We start from the raw sequence: 24,385 nt of genomic DNA on the forward strand, positions 1-24,385 counted from the left end.
AGACAGGCAGCAAAACAAATGGCATCCTGGGTGGGTATGGGCAGCAGTATGCATGGTGACAGAGTTACACAGACACATGCTATTTCAACATGTAAGTAGTGATGACATATGCAGTGTTTCTTGTCACTTTTCCCATTGGTTATTGTTATGTGTACAGCCAGAACCTCACCAACTGATAGCTTATTGATAACTGATACACTTCTCCTGAATACATTTTTCCATTGTGGACAATAAGGAAAGATCACTCCTCAACTTAAACACATTTATTCACACTAATTTGCAAATACTTTTTTGTGTATGTTTGTATAGAGAACGAAGCAAGTTTGTACAATTCCAGTCCATTTCTCAGGGCAGGGATAGACCGTGTCCATCCTCACATATAATCCAGCATCTCTGTCTGCATCTCATTGTCACTCCCCTCTGAGGGATGAAACTCATCTTCCTCATTATCCTCTTCATCATCCTCTCCACTTTCTGGAGTCTTTCGCCTGGTAATAGAACTCTCAGGCCCAGAAGAGTATGGAGCTGCAGAAAGCAAAGATATACTGTATGATGGACTAAAACATTCAATGTCCCCATAATTGATTCAAATCTTACAGCAACAAGTCAAAAGATACACACAAACTCACTTATTTAATGGACAATTAATTTATGCACACGTTATCTAACATGCTATACTGAACAAAAATATAAAAAGCAACATGTAAAGTGTTGGACCCATGTTTCATGAGCTGAAATAAAAGATCCCAGAAATGTTCCATTCGTACAAAAAGTTATTACTCTCAAATGCTGTGCACAAATTTGTTTAAATCCCTGTTAACATTTCTCTATTGCCAAGTTAATCCATCAACCTGACAGGTGTGGCATGTCAAGAAGCTGATTAAACAGCACGATCATTACACAGGTGCACCTTGTGCTGGGGACAAAAGGCCACTCGGAAATGTGCCGTTTATCACATAACGCCACAGATGTCTCAAGTTGAGGGTGTGTGAAATCGGCATGCTGACTGCAGGAATGTCCACCAGAGCTGTTGCCAGAAATTGTAATATTAATTTCTCTACAATGTCATTTTAGAGAATTTGCAGTACGTCCAACTGGCCTCACAACAGCAGACCACGTGTATGGCGTCAAGTGGGCGAGTATTTTGCTGATGTCAACATTGTGAACAGAGTGCCCCATGGTGGCGGTGAAGTAATGGTATGGGCTCGGCCTAAGCTATGGACAATGAACACAACTGCATTTTAGCAATGGCAATTTGAATACACAGCAACCATAACAAGATCCTGAAGCCCATTATTGTGCCACTTATCCGCCGCCATCACTGCGTGCTTCAGCATGATAATGCACAGACCCATGTCGCAAGGAACTGTACACAATTCCTGGAAGCGCAAAATGTCCCAGTTCTTCCATGACCTGCATACTCAGACATTTTACCCATTGAGCATGTTTGAGACGTGTACGACAGCGTGTTCCAGTTCCCGTCAATATCCAGCAACTTCGTACAGCCATTAAAGAGGAGTGGGACAACATGGTACAGGCCACAATCAACAGCCTGATCAACTCTATGCAAAGGAGATGTGTCGTGCTGCATGAGGCAAATGGTGGTCACATCAGATACAGACTGGTTGTCTGATCCATGCCCCTAAGGTATCTATGACCAACAGATGCACACAAATTCAGCAAAAATAGAAACGTCATCCCACTGTTAACTGCGTTTATTTTCAGCAAACTTAACATGTGTAAATATTTGTATGAACAGAAGACTCAACAAATTTTTTATTTCACCTTTATTTAACCAGGTAGGCTAGTTGAGAACAAGTTCTCATTTACAACTGTGACCTGGCCAAGATAAAGCAAAGCAACACAAACAACAGAGTTACACAGGAAACAAACAAAGTCAATAATACAGTAGAAAAAGTCTATATACAGTGTGTGCAACTGAGGTAGGATAACAGAGGTAAGGCAATAAATAGGCCGTAGTGGCAAAATAATTATAATACAGTAATTAAACACTGGAGTGATCGATGTGCAGAAGATGAGTGTACAAGTAGAGATACTGGGGTGCAAAGGAGCAAAAATAAATCAAATAGATAACAGTACGGGGATGGGGTAGTTGGATGGGCTATTTACAGATAGGCTATGTACAGGTGCAGTGAGCTGCTCTGACAGCTGGTGCTTAAAGCTAGTGAGGGAGATATGAGTCTCCAGCATCAGTGATTTCTGCAGTTCTTTCCAGTCATTGGTAGCAGAGAACTGGAAGGAAATGCGGCCGAAGGAGGAATTGGCTTTGGGGGTGACTAGTGAAATATACCTGCGGGAGCGTTTGCCCGGCTGATTTGTAGGGGTCCAGGTTTTGCAGCTCTTTCAGAACATCAGCTTTCTGGAACTGAGACATACTGAACAAGTTCCACAGACATGTGACTAATACAAATGGAATAATGTGTCCCTGAACAAAGGGGGGGAGGGGGGGGGGGGGTCAAAAGTAACAGTCAGTATCTGGTGTGGCCACCAGCTGCATTAAGTACTGCAGTGCATCTCCTCCTCATGGACTGCACCAGATTTACCAGTTCTTGCTGTGAGATGTTACCCCACTCTTCCACCAAGGCACCTGCAAGTTCCCGGACATTTCTGGGGGGGAATGGTCCTAGCCCTCACCCTCCAATCCAACAGGTCCCGGCCGTGCTCAATGGGATTGAGATCCGGGCTCTTCGCTGGCCATGGCAGAACACTGACATTCATGTCTTGCAGGAAATCACGCACAGAACGAGCAGTATGGCTGGTGGCATTGTCATGCTGGAGGGTCATGTCAGGATGAGCCTGCAGGAAGGGTACCACATGAGGGAGGAGGATGTCATCCCTGTAACGAACAGCGTTGAGATTGCCTGCAATGACAACAAGCTCAGTCCGATGATGCTGTGACACACCGCCTCAGACTATGACGGACCCTCCACCTCCAAATTGATCCCGCTCCAGAGTACAGGCCTCGTAACAATCATTATTTCGACGATAAACGTGAATTTGATCCCTGGTGAGACAAAACCGTGACTCATCAGTGAAGAGCACTTTTTGCCAGTCCTGTCTGGTCCAGCGACGGTGTGGTTGTGACCATAGGTGACGTTGTTGCCGGTGATGTCTGGTGAGGACCTGCCTTACAACAGGCCTACAAGCCCCCAGTCCAGCCTCTCTCAGCCTATTTGCGGACAGTCTGAGCACTGATGGAGGGATTGTGTGTTCCTGGTGTAACTCAGGCAGTTGTTGTTGCCATTCTGTACCTGTCCTGCAGGTGTGATGTTCGGATGTACCAATCCTGTGCAGGTGTTGTTACACGTGGTCTGCCGCTGCGAGGTCGATCTGCTGTCCGTCCTGTCTCCCTGTAGCGCTGTCTTAGGCATCTCACAGGACGGACATTGCAATTTATTGCTCTGGCCACATCTGCAGTCCTCATGCCTCCTTGCAGCATGCCTAAGGCACGTTCATGCAGATGAGCAGGGACCCTGGGCATCTTTCTTTTGGTGTTTTTCAGAGTCAGTAGAAAGGTCTCTTTAGTGTCCTAAGTTTTCATAACTGTGACCTTAATTGCCTACCGTCTATAAACTGTTAGTATCTTAATGACCGTTCCACAGATGCATGTTCATTAATTGTTTCATCGAACAAGCATGGGAAACAGTGTTTAAACCCTTTACAATGAAGATCTGTGAAGTTATTTGGATTTTTACGAATTATCTTTGAAGGACAGGGTCCTGAAAAAGGGATGTTTTTTTATTTTGATGAGTTTATGTATTCCCAGTTATGTGAAATCCATCGATTAGGGTCTAATGAATGTATTTCAATTGACTGATTTGAAACTGTTTGAAGTTGCCCGTTGCGTTTATATTTTTCTTCAGTATAGATGCACTCATTGTTCCCACACTTGCACACCGGCAGTGGGGAAGTAACCAAAACCTCAAACAGACAGACTGTTGTGTCCAGAGCTAGAGTAAAGTATTCTCATGGTGACTGGGCCTACAGCATGGTTAATCTTGGACCACACTAGTTCACTTCACATCAGGGATAGGGGAAGTAGGGTTGCTGAAGGTGTGGCCGAACCCCCTGGTCAGATGGGCGAAATAGACATCAACTGTAGGCCTATAACCTCTCACATGAAGCATAATATAATATTAACTCCTGCTGAATTATGCATTTCTTGCAGTAAATTCATAAACCAAATGTTAATTTTGTCTCGGGAACAGGAGTGTAGAAATGCTATCTTTTTCAGCAATATAAAAGCTGACAGTATTCCAACCAACCACATAAAATATGCATCCAAGAAGAACTGCAATATTACCAGAAACAAGTTAGATCATTTTCGCAGCCTTTCATTTCCTTAAAACCAGTCAAACTGAGGTTCTTTGGACATTTTGAATAACAAAATTGCCTACCAAATGTTGGAAATTATATGTAAAAAGTATAGGAATAGCAACTATTTTTTCATGCACAACATCTGAACATTAATAAAAAGCAGCTTGACCTATGGGAAGGACTGTAGTCATCACTTGTTGTGTTTAGTAACAGTTCTATCCCTGACCAGGGGGTTCTCCTTCAACTCTTATGAAAGAACTGCAATTCAACACACACACTCAAAACCCCCTAAACACCATGAAGTCAAACTCTGCCAGGTCGATCATAGGTGAATGCTGCACCAGTGTTAGAGAGAGAGAGGTCTCACCTGACCTCTTGGCACGGATAACCTGCTTGATCATGGAGGACATGATATCTCGGAGGTCATCAGAGGTGTGGGACAGACACCAGCCATCCCTCTCGTCACACTCCTCCTCCTGGCCATCGTTCCGACTGATCACGTTCCTTATGCTGAGCCAGGAGCAGGGTCATAACATTTGACACAAACAGACAACATGCAGAGACCTTTGCCACTGCAATTGCAAAGGAGATTGGTCCAAATATACAGTGACTTCAGAAAGTATTCTCACCCCTTGACTTTTTCCACATTTTGTTGTTACAGCTGGAATTTAAAATTGATTAAGCTTAAGATGTTTTTTGTCACTGGCCTACACACCAAAACCCATAATGTCAAAGTGGAACTATGTTTTTCAAAATGTTTACAAATGAAAAGTTGAAATGTCTTGAGTCAATAAGTATTCAACCCCTTTGTTATGGCAAGCCTAAATAAGTTCAGGAGTAAACATTTGTTTAACAAGTCACATAAGTAGCATGGACTCACTGTGTGCAGTAATAGTGTTCAACATGATTTTTTAATGACTACCTCATCTCTGTACCCCACACACTCCCGAGTGGCGCAGCGGTCTAAGGCACTGCATCTTAGTGCTAGAGGTTTCACTACATACCCTGGTTTGATTCCAGGCTGTATCACAACTGGCCGTGATTGGGAGTCCCATAGGGGGACACACAATTGGCCCAGCGTCATTCGGGCTAGGGTTTGGCCGGGGTAGGCCGTCATTGTAAATAAAAATGTGTTCTTAACTGACTTGCCTAGTTAAATAAAGGTTAAATAAAAAAAATAAAAAAACATACAGATAATTGTAAGGTCCCTCAGTCGAGCAGTGAATTTCAAACAGATTCAACCACAAAGATCAGGGAGGTTTTCCAAAGCCTCTCGAGGAAGGGCACCTATTGGTAGATGGGTAAAAAAAATAAAAAAGCAGACAATGAATATCCTTTTGAGCATGGTGAAGTTATGAATTACACTTTTGATGGTGTATCAAAACACCCAGTCACTACAAGGATACAGGCATTGTTCCTAACTCAGTTGCCAGAGGGGAAGGAAACTGCTTAGGGATTTGACCATGTGGACAATTGTGACTTTAAAACACTTACAGGTTTTAATGGCTGTGTTCCGAGAAAACTGAAGATGGATCAACATTGTTGTTACTCTACAATTCTAACCTAATTGACAGAGTGAAAAGGAGGAGGCATGTGGGAAATGAAATCACCTTTCAACAGGGCAATAACCTAAAACACAACGCCAAATCTACACTGGAGTTGCTTCCCAAGAAGAATGTGAATGGTGTGGCCGAGTTACAGTTTTTACTTAAATCTACATGAAAATCTATGACAACACCTGAAAATGTTTATCTAGCAATAATCAACAACCAATTTGACAGAGCTTGAAGAATTTTGAAAACAATAAAATCAGGAAATGTTGCACAATCCAGGTGTGGAAAGCACTTAGAGACTTACCCAGAAAGACTCACAGCATTAATCAATGCCAAAGAAGCTTCTACAGAGTACAGACCCAGAATTGTGAATACTTATGTAAATGAGATATTTCTGTATTTTTCAAAAAAAAAAAAAATGTATGACTGTCATTATGGGGTATTGTGTGTACATGGGTGAGAAAAATAATACATTTAATTCATTTTGAATTCAGGCTGTAAAACAACAAAATGTGGAATAATTCAAGGGGTATGATTACTTTCTGAAAGCACTGTAGTTATGTTTAGACTGTATTATTAAATAAATCCAAAGAAAGGTCCCTTGGGGGAAGGATGTTTGGCATACCTTAGAATAATTAATAAAGTTAGGCAATTTTTCCACATTTTGGCCTTACACACACACCTTATTTTAGACACTACAACAATGACTCTATAGATGCTAAAAAGCCATTATTGGTGTCATGTTAAACCTTACTGTGTGCTCTGACCCGTTTAATTATTGAAATGAAAGGCCAATCACAGCCCTCCTTTAGGATTGCATATTTAGTAAGTCACCAGCAGAAGGAGTTCCTTTGAATCCATTTTCCCATTCAATATATTGGTGTTGCTCATAAAATGTATCATAACTTGAAAAGTAGCAGAGCACCAACTCTGGAAATGTTATGTACTTGTAGAGTATATTGTTTAAAACAATATGCCAAATAATGAACATCAAAAAGGGTACTTAAGAAATGTAGGTTTATATTTTTAAAGAACCATAAACGAATGTACAGAAATGGTATTCTTAATCTCAACACTAGTCATATTTCAGAGCACACAGTACTGTTTAAAATGACACTACGTCTGGCTTTGTAGCATCTACTGACTCATTGTTGTAGTGTCTTAAAGAAGACCTGGTAAGGCTAAAATGTTATACATCATTTTTTAAAAGGTATGCCAAACATCCTTCCCCCAAAGGACCTTTCTATTGATTCTATTTCAGGAAGATCGAAAACAAATGTATTTGGGCCAATCTCTAATGGAATCGCCCGTATACTATGTTAGATTTTACCTCTCCACATCCAGATCACAGAGCTGGTAGAACATCTGCCTGTGGGGGGGCAGGGTCCCATCTCGGAATATGTATGAGGAATCCTGGACAAACAGGAGACAGGGTAAAAGGAGGTCGGTCTCTGAGGTCTTATTACTGTGACATTCTTGTTAGTACAGTATAATATTTATAGAGTGAGTAAGTTGTGGGGAAGTCTATAGTCTCTTACCTTGAGCTGGTACCTGGTTATATTTGCACTACGTCCACCAGCAGGGCCCTCAGGAGGTAAATCTGTCACATTAGCAGCCTGGGGCACTGAACAGCAAAGAGGGACATTAGTGAGACAATCCTCACTAATACACACGGACACACACACGCAAGCACAGACACACCAGACATATACCCAGTTACCCACCTGCTTTGTTAAGTGTGATTGGCAGGGTATAGTTGAAAGTGCTCCTCTTGGCCTTCACTGGCATGTCATTTATAGTATATCCTGAAGACAGTCACAGGGGGGGAAAACACAGTCTCATAAAACAACGCATGATTAACAAAGGCTGTGGAATTAAATTGTCCCTCCAGATTAGATTGAACCAAACCTCCACCCTGCCCCCACTCCTCACCGTGCTTGGTACTGCAGCGGATCCTGAAATCCAGCACCTGGTATTTCTTGGCCTCTGGTGTCTTGCAAGGGTCGTAGCCAAATCTCACCCAGAGGCTCCTCCAGGGGCCTGTCACCTAGAGGATACACATATCAGATTTCAATGGAATTTGTATGGCAAATAAGAACAATGGGCTGTTCTGTTGACTCACTCAATGATTATATTGCGAGGACTCGTTCTGTTTTTCCCACTACACTTTTATTTAATATTCTATTGACCAAATAGATGTTCATGTTTGCGTCTTCTTTCTCTCTTGCCACCATCCACTTCTACTTCTCTCAAGAGGTTCATTTCAAGTCAAGTGAATTGAATAGGACATGGCATGTAAATAGAGAGATGCCCTATTTCCCTTTATTGACCCCCTGCTGGTCTGGGTCTGCTCACCATATAGATTAGTTAGGTGTCAGAGAATATGCAGACAGCCAAACAATTGGCATCCTGATGAATGGTATACAGGTATGTGACCTTGAGCTTGGGCTGTAGTATCCATGGTGACAGTTAGATAGCAGACATATGCTATTTGTGGAGGTGTGTTTCCTGTTGCTTTTTCCATTGGCTGGTCTAGGTCTCCTCACCATATAGTAGGCCATGATAGGGAGCAGCAGCTTCAGTTTATCAGGGTGGAGGTCCAGGTTGGCCTTGACCGCGTACCCGGACCAGATGGGCCGGCTCTCAAACATCTACACACAGTGTGGTTTGGGAAAAGTTAACACAGATGGGATATCAAAGCAATAGACTTAACATTTCCGATGGTATTTTTCTATGGAAATTGTACACATAGGAACATCCTTTATACATGGTGATGTGTAAAAAAAATTGTAAAAAAAAAGTTTTAAAAAAAATAGGTGGACAGGTAATGCCAGTGATGTAGTTGTAAAAATGAAAATAAGCGGGTAAACTCTGATCACCGGTCGTGGTGAAAAAAGTAACGCTCCCTATACTTTCAATGTACAGTACCAGTCAAAAGTTGACACACCTACTCATTCAAGGGTTTCTTTATTTTTAGTATTTTCTACATTGTAGAATAGTGAAGCATCAAAACTACACATGCGGAGATCATCCGTTCACCTACTCTGCGTCTCACAAAGACACGATGGTTTGAACCAAAAATCAGACCAAAGGACAGATTTCCACTGGTCTAATGACCATTGTTCTTATTACCTGGCCCAAGCAAGTCTCTTCTTATTGGTGTCCTTTAGCAGTGGTTTCTTTGCAGCAATTAGACCATAAAGGCCTGATTCACGCAGTCTCCTCTGAACAGTTAATATTGAGATGTGTCTGTTACTTGAACTCTATGAAGCATTTACTTGGGCTGAAATTTCAGAGGCTGGTAACTTTAACGAACGTATCCTCTGCAGCAGAGGTAACTCTGGGTCTTCCTTTCCTGTGGCGGTCCTCATGAGAGCCAGTTTCATCATAGTGCTTGATGGTGTTTGCGACTGCACTTGAAGTAACTCAATGTTCTTGATGATGGACTGTTATTTCTCTTTGCTTATTTGAGCTGTTCTTGCCATAATATGGACATGGTCTTTTACCAAATAGGGCTATCTTCTGTATACCACCCCTACCTTGTCACAACACAACTAATTGGCTCAAGCGCATTAAGGAAAGAAATTGCACAAATGAACATAAGGCACACCTGTTAATTGAAATGCATTCCAGGTGACTACCTCATGAAGCTGGTTGAGAGATGCAAAGCTGTCATCAAGGCAACGGGTGGCTACTTTGGAGAATCTAAACATAAAATACATTTGTTTAACACTTTTTTGGTTACTACATGATTCCATGTGTGTTATTAGGGGCGGCAGGGTAGCCTAGTTGTTAAGAGCGTTGGACTAGTAACCGGAAGGTTGCAAGTTCAAACCCCCGAGCTGACAAGGTACAAATCTGTTGTTCTGCCCCTGAACAGGCAGTTAACCCACTGTTCCTAGGCCATCATTGAAAATAAGAATGTGTTCTTAACTGACTTAACTGACAAATAAAAAATTATTATTATTCTACAATGTAGAAAACAGTAAAAATAAAGAAAAACCCTTGAATCAGTAGGTGTGTCCAAACTTTGGACTGGTACTGTATTTCTCAACAAAAAGGTGGGTAAACTGTTGGGCAACAACAACAAAAAACTGGGTCAACTGTGTTCACCCTCCACTAGCACACTGGGTATCGTCATCAAGGTCTGAGAGTGTCCATTGTAATTGCATCTAAATCAGAGAGACCAAATACGAACTACCCTACAGACTAATAACACTTAAGTAAACACTTCTGTCTTGAAATAGCAGTAGAATAAAAAAAACAAAGGCTCAAACTGAAAAAAAGCTATGTTCCTATGCATATGTGATTAACATAATAAAAAATTGTTTCAAACATGAAAACATGCCCCCCTGCTTTTGACTTCATGCAGTCTTCACAATGGCTTGTGAATAAACCTCAGTAGCCCAATGCAAAGTATACTAACCTCCTTCAGTTGTTCCTCTGCCTTTATGTCACTGGGGTGAACACACACTCTCTTCCAGTTGACCTTGGCAGCCTCCAGGGGCTCAGTGGGGATGTTCTGGTCATTAAAAGTGAGGAAGATGGCATTATGAGGCCGACGGGCTCGACTCAAACCAATCAGATTATCCCTGGAGACTGTTGGGGGACAATGGCCTTCTCTGCACGGAAGACACAAGACCACAATGGTTTAGCTAATAACCCCTACGGGTTGGCCAATGGCCAAATCTATTAGCACCTGCATCTTTATAACTAAATAAGGGGCTTCCTGTCTTGCTCCTGTTGTGGAACACACCATTTTGTTGTTGTTGGGAATTATTATGCATAATTTCTGACACACATGTTGACTTCCATTGGCATATTTGTTTCTGAGCTGAACACACTTCCTCTGATGAGGGTGAAACTGTGTAGTGTAACACTGCTCCAATGCCCCTGCTTACTTGTGTTGGATTTCAGGTCGGTAGTTATAGTCCACAGCACTGTCCAGGCGAGAGAAGATGGGTGGAGGAAGGAAGAGGGGCACAGGCTGCTCAAAGAACTCATTATTCTCTGGTTTACGCAAGATGATCTTATCGTAGAGAGATGTGTGTGAGCCGTCCTTTGCTGAATGCACCGCAAGATACTGGAAGTCTGCCATCCCTGCAACAATTCACAATATACACTGAGTATACAAAACATTAAGAACACCTTCCTAATATTGAGCAGCAGTATCAAGGATTAAGAACCCTTCTTTAATCCATCTCCTCCTCTTCATCTACACTCACTGAAGTGGATTTAACAAGTGACATCAATAAGGGATCATAGCTTTAGCCTGGATTCACCTGGTCAGTCTGCCATGGAAAGAGCAGGTGTTCTTAATGTCAACAAATACACAATTAAGAGTAATAACAGCACAGAGCAGAGTAGGGAGGCAATGGGATATAAAGGGGTCACAGACACTCAAGTGTTTGAAGTTTAAGAAGTTGAACCTTGGAATTTGTATGTTGTCCCAATGACACCCAGGATGTCCATGCTGATTTGGGCTTCCTTGGGGTTGCCTTTACGCACCCTCCTTTTCATGCGCAGCAGCAGGTTGGTGGAGGGGTAACGGTTTCCACAGACAGGGTGACAGAACGGGTCCTGGGGACGAAAGCGAAGTTCCAACCGTCTGCTGGGGTCAGCATAGGTCTGTGGAGAAGCACTTCCTTTTTAGTTCATCATCAATATTATGAACAACACAAATAGTGGTGGTGATTATGGGAACAACAACATGTGAGTAGGTATGTATGTCTGAAATAGCTAACACCAGTTACCTACAGTAAACTAATATGGTGTGAATTATAAAATGTGTCATTAAAATATGTCGCTAGCTATATAAACATTGCAAGCAGAGTAACGTAGCAAGCTAGTGACAAGTCGCGCATGCGCTGATCGGCGTGTGTAGCTAGCTAGAATTGCTTGCTCACCTTGGACATCCCTTGTATACCCCCAATACTTTCCAGCATCTTGTCCACATTGGAGATAATACCTGGATATTCCACACAGACGAGTTTATTGTCCTCTGATAGGGAAAGAGTCGACGAACTCTCAGGCACAACACTGGCAGTGAACGTCTCATCACTTGTGCTGCCGGAGCCAGTTATCTCTTTCATTGTAAAATTCAAATCGTCCAACCCCGATGCTGCCATCTCACCTTTGGATAAATAACTGTCACAGTTTGAGTTGATTGCGTTATTTGAATGCCTTTAAGTTGACTAAATAGCTAAACAATTTACAGATTGAAGTGTGGTTTTCTGATTCGTAAAAAGCTCAAACATTTCGACCAATAAATCCCTACGGGTGGAAACAATCGGACGTGTTTATCGTTCCGACCAGAGAGAATGATTAGACTTGACGAATATCGGCTATGGAAGAAGCATGTTTGATGTCAGCTCCAATATTTAGTTTATCCCTATAAACCTCTTAGGCTATATTCAGCCAGGTCTAATAATTCTCACTACGGTCAGTATTATGCGTGATCCTTGGAACAGCCCAAGTATCCTGATAGCACAGACTTTCAAATTAGATCTGAAGTCTAAGCAATTTCAAGCCAGAAGGGGGCAGGAGAGAGACAGACTAGTGTAACGATTGTCAGTCTGTACTGCAAGAAAAAAGGCTATACAATTAAGTTAAGGTCAGGTTTTGGTTTAAGCATCAGGTGTGTCCTTGTGGTCTCTCTCGTGCTGCTAACTTTCCTTCACCTACCAACTTCCCCATACTGGGCTTAAACTAGTGATCCTCTACTTGACATTCCAACAGGTTGAACCACCTGAAAGCTATCAACTGGATGGCTCCATCCAGGACATTTCAAGCTAACGTTGGCTGTGGAGTGAGTTTATGGCACGTTCTTAATTGCGTTACACTAGCTACAAGTCGAACGGACATTTCCACCACTTTATAAACAGTTATTATGCTTTTAATATATATGCGCTAAAGAGTTAGTCATACTGCACTATTCCTCGGACAGAAGATGGCGCGGACAGAGAAAGGCGATATCTTACGAGCTCCAACCCAACTTTGCCATTAAGTGACTTTTTTTCGTGTTTAGGTGGGCCATCTGGTACTCACTTCCGGTGTCAAGTACTGTACTTTGGTAAAAAGACAAATAAGGTTCCGTTTGCAACACTGATGTAAAAATGGTATCCACAAGTTCATTTGACTCTGGGGAAGTAGATAAAGGGCCTCACTGTCAAAATCCTGAAATCTCCCTTTAATGTATACTTCGGTCTTACACATAAAATTGAAATGTTTGGATATTGTCTCAGATTGATAAAGCCACTTGTAATTTTCCTCACCCTATTGATACATTTTCTCTTGCCAACTTGAAATGCTATATCAGTTGTATCACCATTTTAAAAGTTTACTTTACGCTAAACTCCAATTTGGGATCCTGCCCCCAGAGTTTTCTTGTTATTTAGAAAAGGAGTGATCTGGTCTTGCTGTTAGAAACTTTGAAACAGTGGTTTGTGCATTTGTTTCATGTCCTCCTCCCTCAAGTGTGGTGTAATCTGTATAATCCCACATCCTCCATCAGAAAGAGAGAATCTGATTCTACAGAGGAGAAGTAATATTAGATCAGCAAAGCAAGTTGTGTTAAAATATGTTGGAAAGGCCTACAATTTAGCAATGTTCTATTTAGTGATAGACATTTCTGTTTACTTTTTTAAAATCCGACTTCTGTGCCTTAAGGGCAATATAAGCTAATATGATGTGACTCAAGATAAACAGTATATGTTTTCCATTGGCTTCTTGTTTTTTTTGTAGGCTTGATGATGGCTGGTGGCCTTCTGATAGATATTCAAGTCGTGAAACTTTTGTTTTGACGTCCTGTTTCAGTTTTACCACTTCAGATTCATTCCAACACAGTCACAGTGTATATTACAAATAACTATATTTCACTCCATCCCCTGAAATGGAGATGATTTTGGTGTGTAACGGCTGTTTGAATAAGAACCCTAGTGCCATGCTTTTCTAGAGTTGAGCCAGATAAGGCATTTGTACTTCCTGCGTCAGGACGTATTATGAAGTTCTGTGCTTTGCGTGAGATGAGACGGTAGAAGAGGTCATGCTGGGAGAAACAATTTGGCATGTGGTGTGGTGGAGCCGGGGTGTCACACGGAGTGGGATCTAGCACCTCTGTCTATTGGTCCGTGCTCCTGTGTCTCCCAGATTACGGCTGTGTTGGGTGCTATCTCTGTGGAGGGACTGCATTCCTCCCTGTCGAGCCGCTGGCATGTTTCCGACCGTTACAGTGTGGGGCAGCCATGATAAGACTATCCCACACCCACCATTGCCCAGCAAGGCCTGCTGCATAGCCCCAGATTTCACCCTCTCTCTTTCCACCTCTTTCTCTATCTCTTTTAAATTTTCACTCTTTCCTTGTTGACCCTGCTCAGTCCTCACTCCTTTTTCATCTTCTCTCTCTCAATGCATCATGTGCAGTCAGAAGCCCATGCCTTGCAGCTGATTGTGTGGCGGTTGGAAAGGCAAAGCCATTTTTGGATGATGAACTGCCTCAGAGCTGCATCGAAGATGGCTGCTGCCATTATTGTCATTCTGATCCACTGCACTCTTCCCCCTGCTAACTGTCATTCAAATGGTATCACCCGTCCGCCACTCTCATGATCAGAGACCTACGTTCTGTGTCTAGGCAAATGGAAGAAAGCTGCCTCAGTTTGGCTTATTCTTTAGTACACTAGTACAATAGCATTGAGAGTCAAGGCTAAACATAAACATGTACAAGTCAAATAAATTTAGCAAAAGGATGATATGAATGTTGTATTAGCAAAAGTAGATCAAATCAAACTTCATGCCTCTTCAATGTTTTACCTCTTCAGCTTTCCCAGCTGGGTTCTGGAGAAGAGCATGACTTTACCTTCATTTGATGCTTTACACAAACAAATAATCCACTCCCTGGATTTAAATAATGGTTGCCTTTTATCTTCTCTTCTTTGGTAATCTGCATGTGTTAGACTTGGCCTGGTCACTCCTCTCCTTCTCTGTCTCTTCTCTATCTCATATCATCCAGTACCTGGCTCTGAGGTCATAAACATGGATGATAGGGTTCTTTGTCCTTCAGTTGATTTGGAGTGGGGAAGTTCATGTAGCTAGGGATGTGTAACTTAAAAATATATATATATTGTCAATTCATACTTTCCATGGACTTTCTATGTCAAGCATTGCTAACTGTAAATATAATACTATATGACTGTACATCGATGTTATGGCTTCCATTGCTTGAAACAGAGTAAATACTCAGTGTATGCTAATTAAAGTAGTACATAAAATAGTACATATTTTTTAAGATATCCGTTCTTCGCGCACACCTTTCCACCTTCCAACCCTTTACCAGGGCACAGACCAGGGATATTTTGCATACTCATTTGCAAGACAAATTTAATTAATCTTCTGGCTCTCCACCTGTGTGTGTGTGTGTGTGTGTGTGTGTTTGTGTGTGTGTGTGTGTGTGTGTGTGTGTGGTTAGGTTAAGAGTGTGTGCAGATGTGTGCCATGATTTTCTTGTGTTTTACAGGGTCTTTCTTGGCTGGGTGGAACAGATTTTGAGTTTTTTTCTTGTTTTCTGTTAATGTGTTTGTCAGTGTTAAGTCGGTTTCTGGTATCTGATTCCTCCATAAGCTTGCTGGCAAGGCAGTAGGCATGGGCCGTTAGACAAATTAGTGCTGCACAATTGAAAAGAAAGTAGTTTGCTTTGTTGATTTCACCTTTTGTTTCATTATCTTTTAGTTAAAAAAAAAAGAAATCAAACGAGGGGAAAATAATTTGTCTTGATTTAGCTTAAGTTTGTTGTTGAGCTGGAAGTGTTTAACGATGTTAATTTTAGCTTTACTTAGAGTGGACAGTTTTACATGGAAGTTCCAGAGAAACGTACAGTTTAGTGCTTTGAAGGATTAGGATGCCACTGTGCCCCAGGCCGGCACAGGAGATGCAAATGAAGAGGGGGAGGAGAGAGAGAGCATAAAAGCATACAATAATTAATATATGCTATTGAGACGTTACTATATTGTGTTGTTTTAATTAAAACCCTGCGTTGTGTTGTACTAAATGATAAAAAGCACTCACACACACCTGTATGCGAATGTTGAAAAGGGAAGTTCAGCTCAGGTGTGTGTGGGTGGACCTGGTCCCCTAATTGTCCCAGTTTCCCCCCAGGCTACAGTCTGGGCTCCACCCCTCCAATGCAGGACCCATGTCCTGTTTGTTTAGGCCCGCTCGTCCTGCTCCTCTCTCTGCCATTGGCTGCCTGTACAGCATTTTGATTTGCTCTGTACCCTCACACCAGGATGCAACCATAACTGTTTCTCCTGAGCACAACGGAACCTGTTGCCTGGGTTATATAAACACTAATTTGCATGGCACCACAGATTTGTTTACCAACTGTACCAGACAGTGGACAGGCTGTATGTTTCATTCCGCACCTAGACACTGATTTCTGTAACAAACTCATACTGCTGCTGTGACCATGTATGGGTGTTGTATTTTTCACCCCCTGAAATGACTTTCCTGCCAATTTCTCTGTGAGTGTTAATTTGGTGGTTCAAATCTGGAACCCTCCAAACAGGATTTCCGGAACACCAGGGAATTTATTGGAAGTTCATGGAATTCTGCTACCCTGCAGCATAAAGTGGGAATTGAATATATTTTTGTTAGAAATTAGAAAACAGTGGTAGGTCTAAAACCTCAACCTGATTTAACCCATAGTTGTACTTGGCCAGCTACGTATACAGTATTTGATGACAGATTTTTACTAAGAAATGGTCTGATTTGACTGTAACAGTTTAAATGGCCTAACTGAATTTGGTGTTTGAGGAAGGTGTTGTGTCTTCATGAGAAGTGCAATGTGCATGTCAAAGCAAACCTGTCAGAATGGATGGGTGTGGTACAGTATGGGGACAGGCTGTCTGAGTACTCCATCCTCTGTCTGTCTGTTGTCATACAGTATATCCAATATCATAACACAGAGGGAATACACTTCTTCCCACTTGAAGACCAACAGTGTGACTAACTAGAGATGAAGTTGAATGTGCAGACCTTTGCTTACGGGTGTGAAGAACTGCATCATACATGGGGAAGGCCTAAGCAGTTTGTATATTAGTGATTGAGATTATGGAAGGATTAGGGGGATTGATCCTCCCTCTCCGCTCTTTGGTGAGCATGATGGCATGCATGGACAGTCCATTCCTCTGTGTGACATTTGAAAACCCGGTGGACTTGAGATTTGCATGGTTTTCCAGGTATAGATTGGAATGATCTCTGACTGGTCATGCTAGAGATTTCAGCCCCAGACAACATGAGCTCAGCCTTGCAGAGGACTGCTACAGAGCCAGTTGGAAGACAGTCTGCATGCAATCTGCGCCATGAGTAAACGGTCACACATAAAGGCTTTACCATGAGCCATCTCATCTTACTAAGCTAACATGCTGCTTGCATTTGACCTTTTGACTGTTTTTTGCCCTTTTCTTCACAATGTTCGTCAACTTGTCACACGACAGTGAATGCATGATTATGTTAAATATGGGCGGAGTGCGAGTTGTCTTTTCTCCGCAAACCACAGTGATTACGAGGATTATAATAAAATCTCACCGTTATTTGGAGAGCATTTGTTCATTCGTACCATTGCTTCCTTTTATTTGACACAAGATTCATTTATAACTATAGTATGAATGGCAAACGCACTCTTTGTGAACATATGAAGCTTTTTCTTAAATACATTATGCAACAAATTCACGAGACCTATCTCTCTTCACATTTGACTTTAAAGGCCTCTGTCATAAGTATACAACATCATAATGCACCCAAAGGATATCAGTTGAATTATATTTTATTCCAAAGGGCTGTTCCTCAAGTGATAGCAAATACTTTATGAAAAAAATATCTTCATAATTTGCCTTGTCCAATTTATGCTGGTTAGCTGCTGGCTCTGATTGACTTAAAAATGTATTTTCACAAGAAGGATAAGATTCAATACGATATGTGTAAAACAAAATGATTGTGTCCGTAGTGGCCATTTTGTGTCATGATGCACCATGATGCTCACCACTAAGGCACATGTTTGGTCTTTCTTTCCCTTTCTTTGCTATGTTGTTTTGCTAAGGCACTCTTTCCTCTTCTTCTCTATCCATTGTTCTCAACCTCGTCACTTCAGGCCATGCTGGCTCTCATGGTGTCTGCGGAGGTCCACCTTGCGTTGGAAGCCCTTGGCACAGATCTCACAGCCAAAGGACTTAAAGCCTGTGTGTTTACGACTGTGTGTGATGAGGTTGGAGCTCTGGCTAAATGCCTTGCCGCACACCTGGCATTTGTGGGGCTTCTCACCTAAATAGACACATACAAAGACATGTTTAAACAGTGGCATTATCAAATCTATCAGAATCAAATATCACAGTTTCATTTTGTATTGATGCTCTTGCTGTACATGTAGTATATATCTGTACATGTTATGCATATATCTGTGCTGTAAAGTCAGTATCAGTGACTGGGAGGAAAGAATCGTGCCATTGTTAAGATTTGTCAAACATTCATTGTAGACATATTCCACCTGCACAGAGCTCCTTTCACAGAGGCCTTGGCAAAGTAGGAAAACCAGATATGCAAATCAGATGGACATTTGTTTAAGTTTATTTTTCTGATTCGTCGGCAGTTATATTACTCTAGGAAACCATTCATGTTAACAGCACCTAGAAAGCAGAGAAATACAGTGTGAGGCAATCACTAACATTGCTTTTTAGTTTTCTGAGAAATTACAGTACAATCAAATCAGTGGTTGGATCCCTAACGTTGATGCTCTGTGGATGCTCTTGTCTCCTCACCTGTGTGGATGTAGGTGTGTTTCTTCATGTCCGACTTCTGGTGGAACCTCTTTCCACAGTACTGACAGGGGTAGGGCCTGGTGTCGGAGTGGATGAGTAGAGAGGGTGGAGGAGCGCTTGAATGTCTTTCCACACATCTTGCATTCAAAACGTATTTTCTTTGTTTAAGGAAACATGTACTTAATTTATCATCTCCTCTAAAATATCATTGTCATGAAAGTATGTACCTTAGGCTACTTTTCTATGGAAGTATACACATAACTTAGGGCAATTTGGACAATGTGCCAGAGTACACATCTCTGGTTGTCTGTCTTGTCTCCTTAACCATCTCCAACAGGAGACTGTGCATTGTGGGTACCTGTGAGTGAACGTTCATGTGTTGCTCCAGACTGACAGCATGACCAAAGGTTTTCCTGCAGATGCTGCAGCCGAATGGTCTGGTCCCGCTGTGGGAGCGTCTGACATGCACCTCCAAACCATGAGGGGTTGAGAACACCTGCCGTGGCAGAGGAGGACAGGGCTAGGAGGAGCTTACCATGAAGTCACAATGTCAATGTGTAGTCTTTTATTTATTTATTTATTTTATTTTTATTTCACCTTTATTTAACCAGGTAGGCAAGTTGAGAACAAGTTCTCATTTACAATTGCGACCTGGCCAAGATAAAGCAAAGCAGTTCGACACATACAACGACACAGAGTTACACATGGAGTAAAACAAACATACAGTCAATAATACAGTATAAACAAGTCTATATACGATGTGAGCAAATGAGGTGAGATAAGGGAGGTAAAGGCAAAAAGGCCATGGTGGCAAAGTAGATACAATATAGCAAGTAAAACACTGGAATGGTAGATTTGCAATGGGAGAATGTGCAAAGTAGAAATAAAAATAATGGGGGTGCAAAGGAGCAAAATAAATAAATAAATAAAATACAGTAGGGAAAGAGGTAGTTGTTTGGGCTAAATTATAGGTGGGCTATGTACAGGTGCAGTAATCTGTGAGCTGCTCTGACAGTTGGTGCTTAAAGCCAGTGAGGGAGATAAGTGTTTCCAGTTTCAGAGATTTTTGTAGTTCGTTCCAGTCATTGGCAGCAGAGAACTGGAAGGAGAGGCGGCCAAAGAAAGAATTGGTTTTGGGGGTGACTAGAGAGATATACCTGCTGGAGCGTGTGCTACAGGTGGGAGATGCAATGGTGACCAGCGAGCTGAGATAAGGGGGAACTTTACCTAGCAGGGTCTTGTTGATGACATGGAGCCAGTGGGTTTGGCGACGAGTATGAAGCGAGGGCCAGCCAACGAGAGCGTACAGGTCGCAATGGTGGGTAGTATATGGGGCTTTGGTGACAAAACGGATTGCACTGTGATAGACTGCATCCAATTTGTTGAGTAGGGTATTGGAGGCTATTTTGTAAATGACATCGCCAAAGTCGAGGATTGGTAGGATGGTCAGTTTTACAAGGGTATGTTTGGCAGCATGAGTGAAGGATGCTTTGTTGCGAAATAGGAAGCCAATTCTAGATTTAACTTTGGATTGGAGATGTTTGATATGGGTCTGGAAGGAGAGTTTACAGTCTAACCAGACACCTAAGTATTTTGTAGTTGTCCACGTATTCTAAGTCAGAGCCGTCCAAAAATAAACATATCCAGGTGTTAGAATGGCCAAGTCAAAGTCCAGACCTGAATCCAATCAAGAATCTGTGGAAAGAACTGAAAACTGCTGTTCACAAATGCTCTCCATCCAACCTCACTGAGCTCGAGCTGTTTTGCAAGGAGGAATGGGAAAAAATGTCAGTCTCTCGATGTGCAAAACTGATAGAGACATACCCCAAGCGACTTACAGCTGTAATCGCAGCAAAAGGTGGCGCTACAAAGTATTAACTTAAGGGGGCTGAATAATTTTGCACGCCCAATTTTTCAGTTTTTGATTTGTTAAAAAAGTTTGAAATATCCAATAAATGTCGTTCCACTTCATGATTGTGTCCCACTTGTTGTTGATTCTTCACAAAAAAATACAGTTTTATATCTTTATGTTTGAAGCCTGAAATGTGGCAAAAGGTCGCAAAGTTCAAGGGGGCCGAATACTTTCGCAAGGCACTGTACCTTGTCACAGGTGATGCAGTGATAAGTTCCCGAGGTGGGGTAGTAGTGTGTGCTGCAGTCCAGAGGTTGCTGGGGTTCAGGGCTTTGGCTGACTTTAGCCCCAAACAGGCTGCTGGAGTGCTGCAGGAGGGAGTGGGGGAAACCCATCGGACAAAGGTCATAGGTACAGAGTCCCAGGTGTAGGAGGGCTTGTAGTATGCAGGGAGCTCTGCCATGTGAGCCTCTGAGGGTAGAAGTAATAAGAAAATTGACTCAATGAACACTTCCTCTGAAAAAACATTCCGAATCATATGTTGTCCCATTTAGGACCAATAAGGTTCTATTATATTATATTCCCAACGATTTTTGTCTCTTCACAACATCCCAGCCCAGTTGGAGGGTCTCTCACCTGATAAGTAGTATGGTGGTGGAGCACGGGTAACAGGTTGTCCTGTTGGGTTAGGGTGAAAGGGGACTGGCCGTTCAGGCTCCTGTTCATTTTTCATGTAAGAATAGGGTCGGGATGAGTGGGCTGACCCAGTGACTGAGGCCTGACTGGAGACTCTGGACTTTTTGGTTCTGACAAGATCAAATCAAATATAATGTATTTTTTTTGTCACATGGACCGAATACAACAGGCATGGAGCCCTTTTCCAACAATGGAGAGTTAAAAAGTAATACAATAAAATGTTTTATATGAAAAACGTTTATCTGTGAAAATGTACATAAATGTACAGGTAACTGCGAAAATAAAGGAACCACTTGAGTAAGTGATGGATAGAAGGTATATTAAAAACAGGTTCTTCCACACAGATGTGGCTGTGGTTCCGGAGTTAATTGAGCAATTAAAACATCCCATTATGCTTACGTTCATGTATACAAATTCCCAGTTTCCCATTATGTTGGCAATCATGGCTAGAAGAAGACATCTCAGTGGTCATGTCCTAATAACCATACTAGCATACTAAATAGTATGCAAAATAAAATAATTTTATAGTGTGCGAAATTTAGAAAATTATTTCAATGAACTGATTTCCTTATATGAACTGTAATTTGTTATATAAATATTCATACACATAGCTCATATAAACAAAGACATTCCGTCGTAAGAACACATACACCCAGCCATAAGACTGACCCCCTCTTCCTTATATAAACACACATCTCATCTCCCTCTAACTGGCCGGTCCCAAGAGCAAAGAACTTTTGCTGTGCACCAATGGGGCCCGCTCTGGCTAGAGCAAGGCCCGCCTCCAACCCTCCGACCAGTCAAGAAGACCGAAACGACAAGACTCCACCTACTTTATTCTATGTATAAAAATGTATGTAACCATTGTATAGGCCTCTTTTTCACCTGGCTCCTTGCCGAGTTATGTGAACTAGGTCCGTGCACGTAAAACTGCGGGACAAGATATCTCTGACTCATTAAAACTGTCTTTCGTTACAACTGAAATCCACTCTGTCCAGCGTCCGTGATTTGGTCTCAACTCTCCAGTATTTGAACACTAACAAACTCAGTAAAACATTTGAAAATGTTGCGTTTATATTTTTTCTTCAATATAGTACACTAGTATGGGTATTCGGACACGGCAAGTGACTTTGAAACAGGGGTCTCAAAGGGTTTAAAGTGTGTGTGTGTGTTGCCAGATCTCAAGCTAATGGAACACTATGGGAGATTCTGAAGTGGCGCCTGAGACAGACCAACAAACAAAATACAAAATTATGTTATTTCTCGTGAAGGAATGGTGTCGCATCCCTCCAATAGAGATCCAGACACGTGTACCATCTATGCCAAGGCGCATTGAAGCTGTTCTGGCGGTTCGTGGTGGCCCAACGCACTATTAAAACGCTTTATGTTGTGTTTCCTTTATTTTGGCAGTTACATGTACAGTGCAAACTCTGACGGCTATTCTTCAGAATAATGTATATTTTGCATATCCGTGAAACCAGCCCTAACCGCTCAGTTTCAATTGGACGATACTTCGCCTCTGTCCTCAATTTTATGTATTTTCTATGATGATGTTAATGAAACATACATTTATATAAGTCCCACTGCATGCTGCAACTCATAATTATGGATTCATTTTCCTCAAGTCAAATAAATGTAATTTGTTTTTCATTTTTTTGCAATAGCCTATAGTGGTGCAGATAATTTAAAAAAAATACTGATGTCTGTGATGCACATGTGAGTAAAGGAAATGTAAACTTGTCATTGTCAATTGATGAATTATAAACTGTGGCAATGCATGAAATAACTGGCAAATAATTATACACTTCTCAAAATACACGTGTAAAGGTATTGATGTGTCTCCATGATAATCTTGGCATTCTAACTAACCTGTAAATGCAGGGTCCCTCGGTTCGGCTTCATCTTCGTAAGATTGGTGCACATTATAAGATGAGCACCTCTTGTTTTTCACCAAAAAGGATCGTGGCATGACAACGCTGTTGGAAAAAATAATTATGGCAAATGCTTATAGGCAACTCCAAATATTTGAGGTATTATGAAGGCCTAGGCCTAACATGTTATAATGCAGTTTACGAGTCTGTGAACTTTCACAATTTTTAGGTGGGCTGATATAAACATTTTGAAGGAGCGAGTTTGAGCGAGGGAAACAATGGGCTAAATAAATTATTATATGTTTAGGTAGGTTGTTTGACTTTATGCTGACACGAATGTTTTAAATGTAGGCTAAATAAACTGTAGTCCTACATGAATTGTACATTTAAATTACCAAGCGATACCAACTCATTCCCAGAATATGCCACAAATAAATATGCTGTCAAGTCGAATACAACAGAATGATCAATCAGTATTTGAGTTACCTATTTAAGTATGTAGGCTTATCATGAAATAACGCTGTAAAAGACTGAAATAAAAGCATGTGATAGATAGGCTTGTGATGTTTAAATAATAATAATACATTACTGACTTGGATAGGCTAATTGTAAAATGCATTAATTTATTTATAACCTAAATTAATCTATCGTAATTTTATTTTTTCGAATTATCAATACAAATGTACATAAATGATATGCTACAGGAAAAAAATCGTTATAATAATATGCACTTGCTGCACTTACCGTTAGTTCATAACAAGTAGGCTAGGTAGGATAGTGGTCGTATTACTGTATATTACTGTATATATACTGTAAATATTTCCTAAAATCCTTTCGCAAAACTCAGAATCCAAACCACTGTAAGACATCGCACTTTTTGCTCTTTTCTTTTCCTCCCCTCCCTGATTTTCAATCAGATAGTGTTGTGGTGGAATCTGACTGTGGTTTCAACCAATGAGAGCCCCACTCACAGGTGGAAATTTGCGTAGAAAAACACATATGAACGTAGACACAGCTCCTCAAACTGTTACAAACGATTTTAAGTTTCAAACAGTTCACAAATAAATTGAAATAATTATTGAACATCATGTCTCCCACGTGATTATATTTTGTTTGGCATATAATGGTTTTCAAATTGGAAGGAACAAAGGTAATTTCACCAATTACAGAATACTTTACAGCTATTAAAATCGATTAGAGAAATAAAAATAAATCCAATCCAAAAGTTTAACACATTAGCCTACAACTTGTAATATTTGATTTACAAGA

General features: G+C 41.4%; 1 protein-coding gene and 1 pseudogene across 1 annotated transcript; both read right to left on the reverse strand.

Moving 5' to 3' along the window:
* Positions 1-248: 248 nt before the first annotated feature.
* On the reverse strand, positions 249-12,737 carry LOC110509855 (general transcription factor IIIC, polypeptide 5). The gene is made up of 11 exons (XM_021591014.2): positions 11,798-12,737; positions 11,321-11,519; positions 10,793-10,991; positions 10,318-10,513; positions 8,438-8,542; positions 7,824-7,938; positions 7,616-7,696; positions 7,430-7,515; positions 7,222-7,304; positions 4,706-4,848; positions 249-525 (listed from the first exon to the last, which is right to left on the reverse strand). The coding sequence occupies exons 1-11, from the start codon at positions 12,017-12,019 to the stop codon at positions 374-376; spliced, it is 1,581 nt and encodes a 526-aa protein (XP_021446689.1). The 5' UTR covers positions 12,020-12,737; the 3' UTR covers positions 249-373.
* A 4,958-nt stretch (positions 12,738-17,695) lies between these two features.
* Positions 17,696-24,054, reverse strand: LOC110509347 (annotated as a pseudogene).
* Positions 24,055-24,385: the final 331 nt, after the last annotated feature.

This window comes from Oncorhynchus mykiss, chromosome Y (genome assembly GCF_013265735.2).
Source record: "Oncorhynchus mykiss isolate Arlee chromosome Y, USDA_OmykA_1.1, whole genome shotgun sequence".
Taxonomy (NCBI): domain Eukaryota; kingdom Metazoa; phylum Chordata; class Actinopteri; order Salmoniformes; family Salmonidae; genus Oncorhynchus; species Oncorhynchus mykiss.

Coding starts and splice junctions, on each gene's coding strand:
- LOC110509855 (XM_021591014.2), bottom strand. CDS start 12,019: ATGGCAGCATCGGGGTTGGACGATTTGAATTTTACAATGAAAGAGATA. Junction 10,514..10,792: donor CGACCTGAAATCCAACACAA/GTAAGCAGGGGC, acceptor TCTTCCGTGCAG/AGAAGGCCATTGTCCCCCAA. Junction 526..4,705: donor TATCCGTGCCAAGAGGTCAG/GTGAGACCTCTC, acceptor TGCTTTCTGCAG/CTCCATACTCTTCTGGGCCT.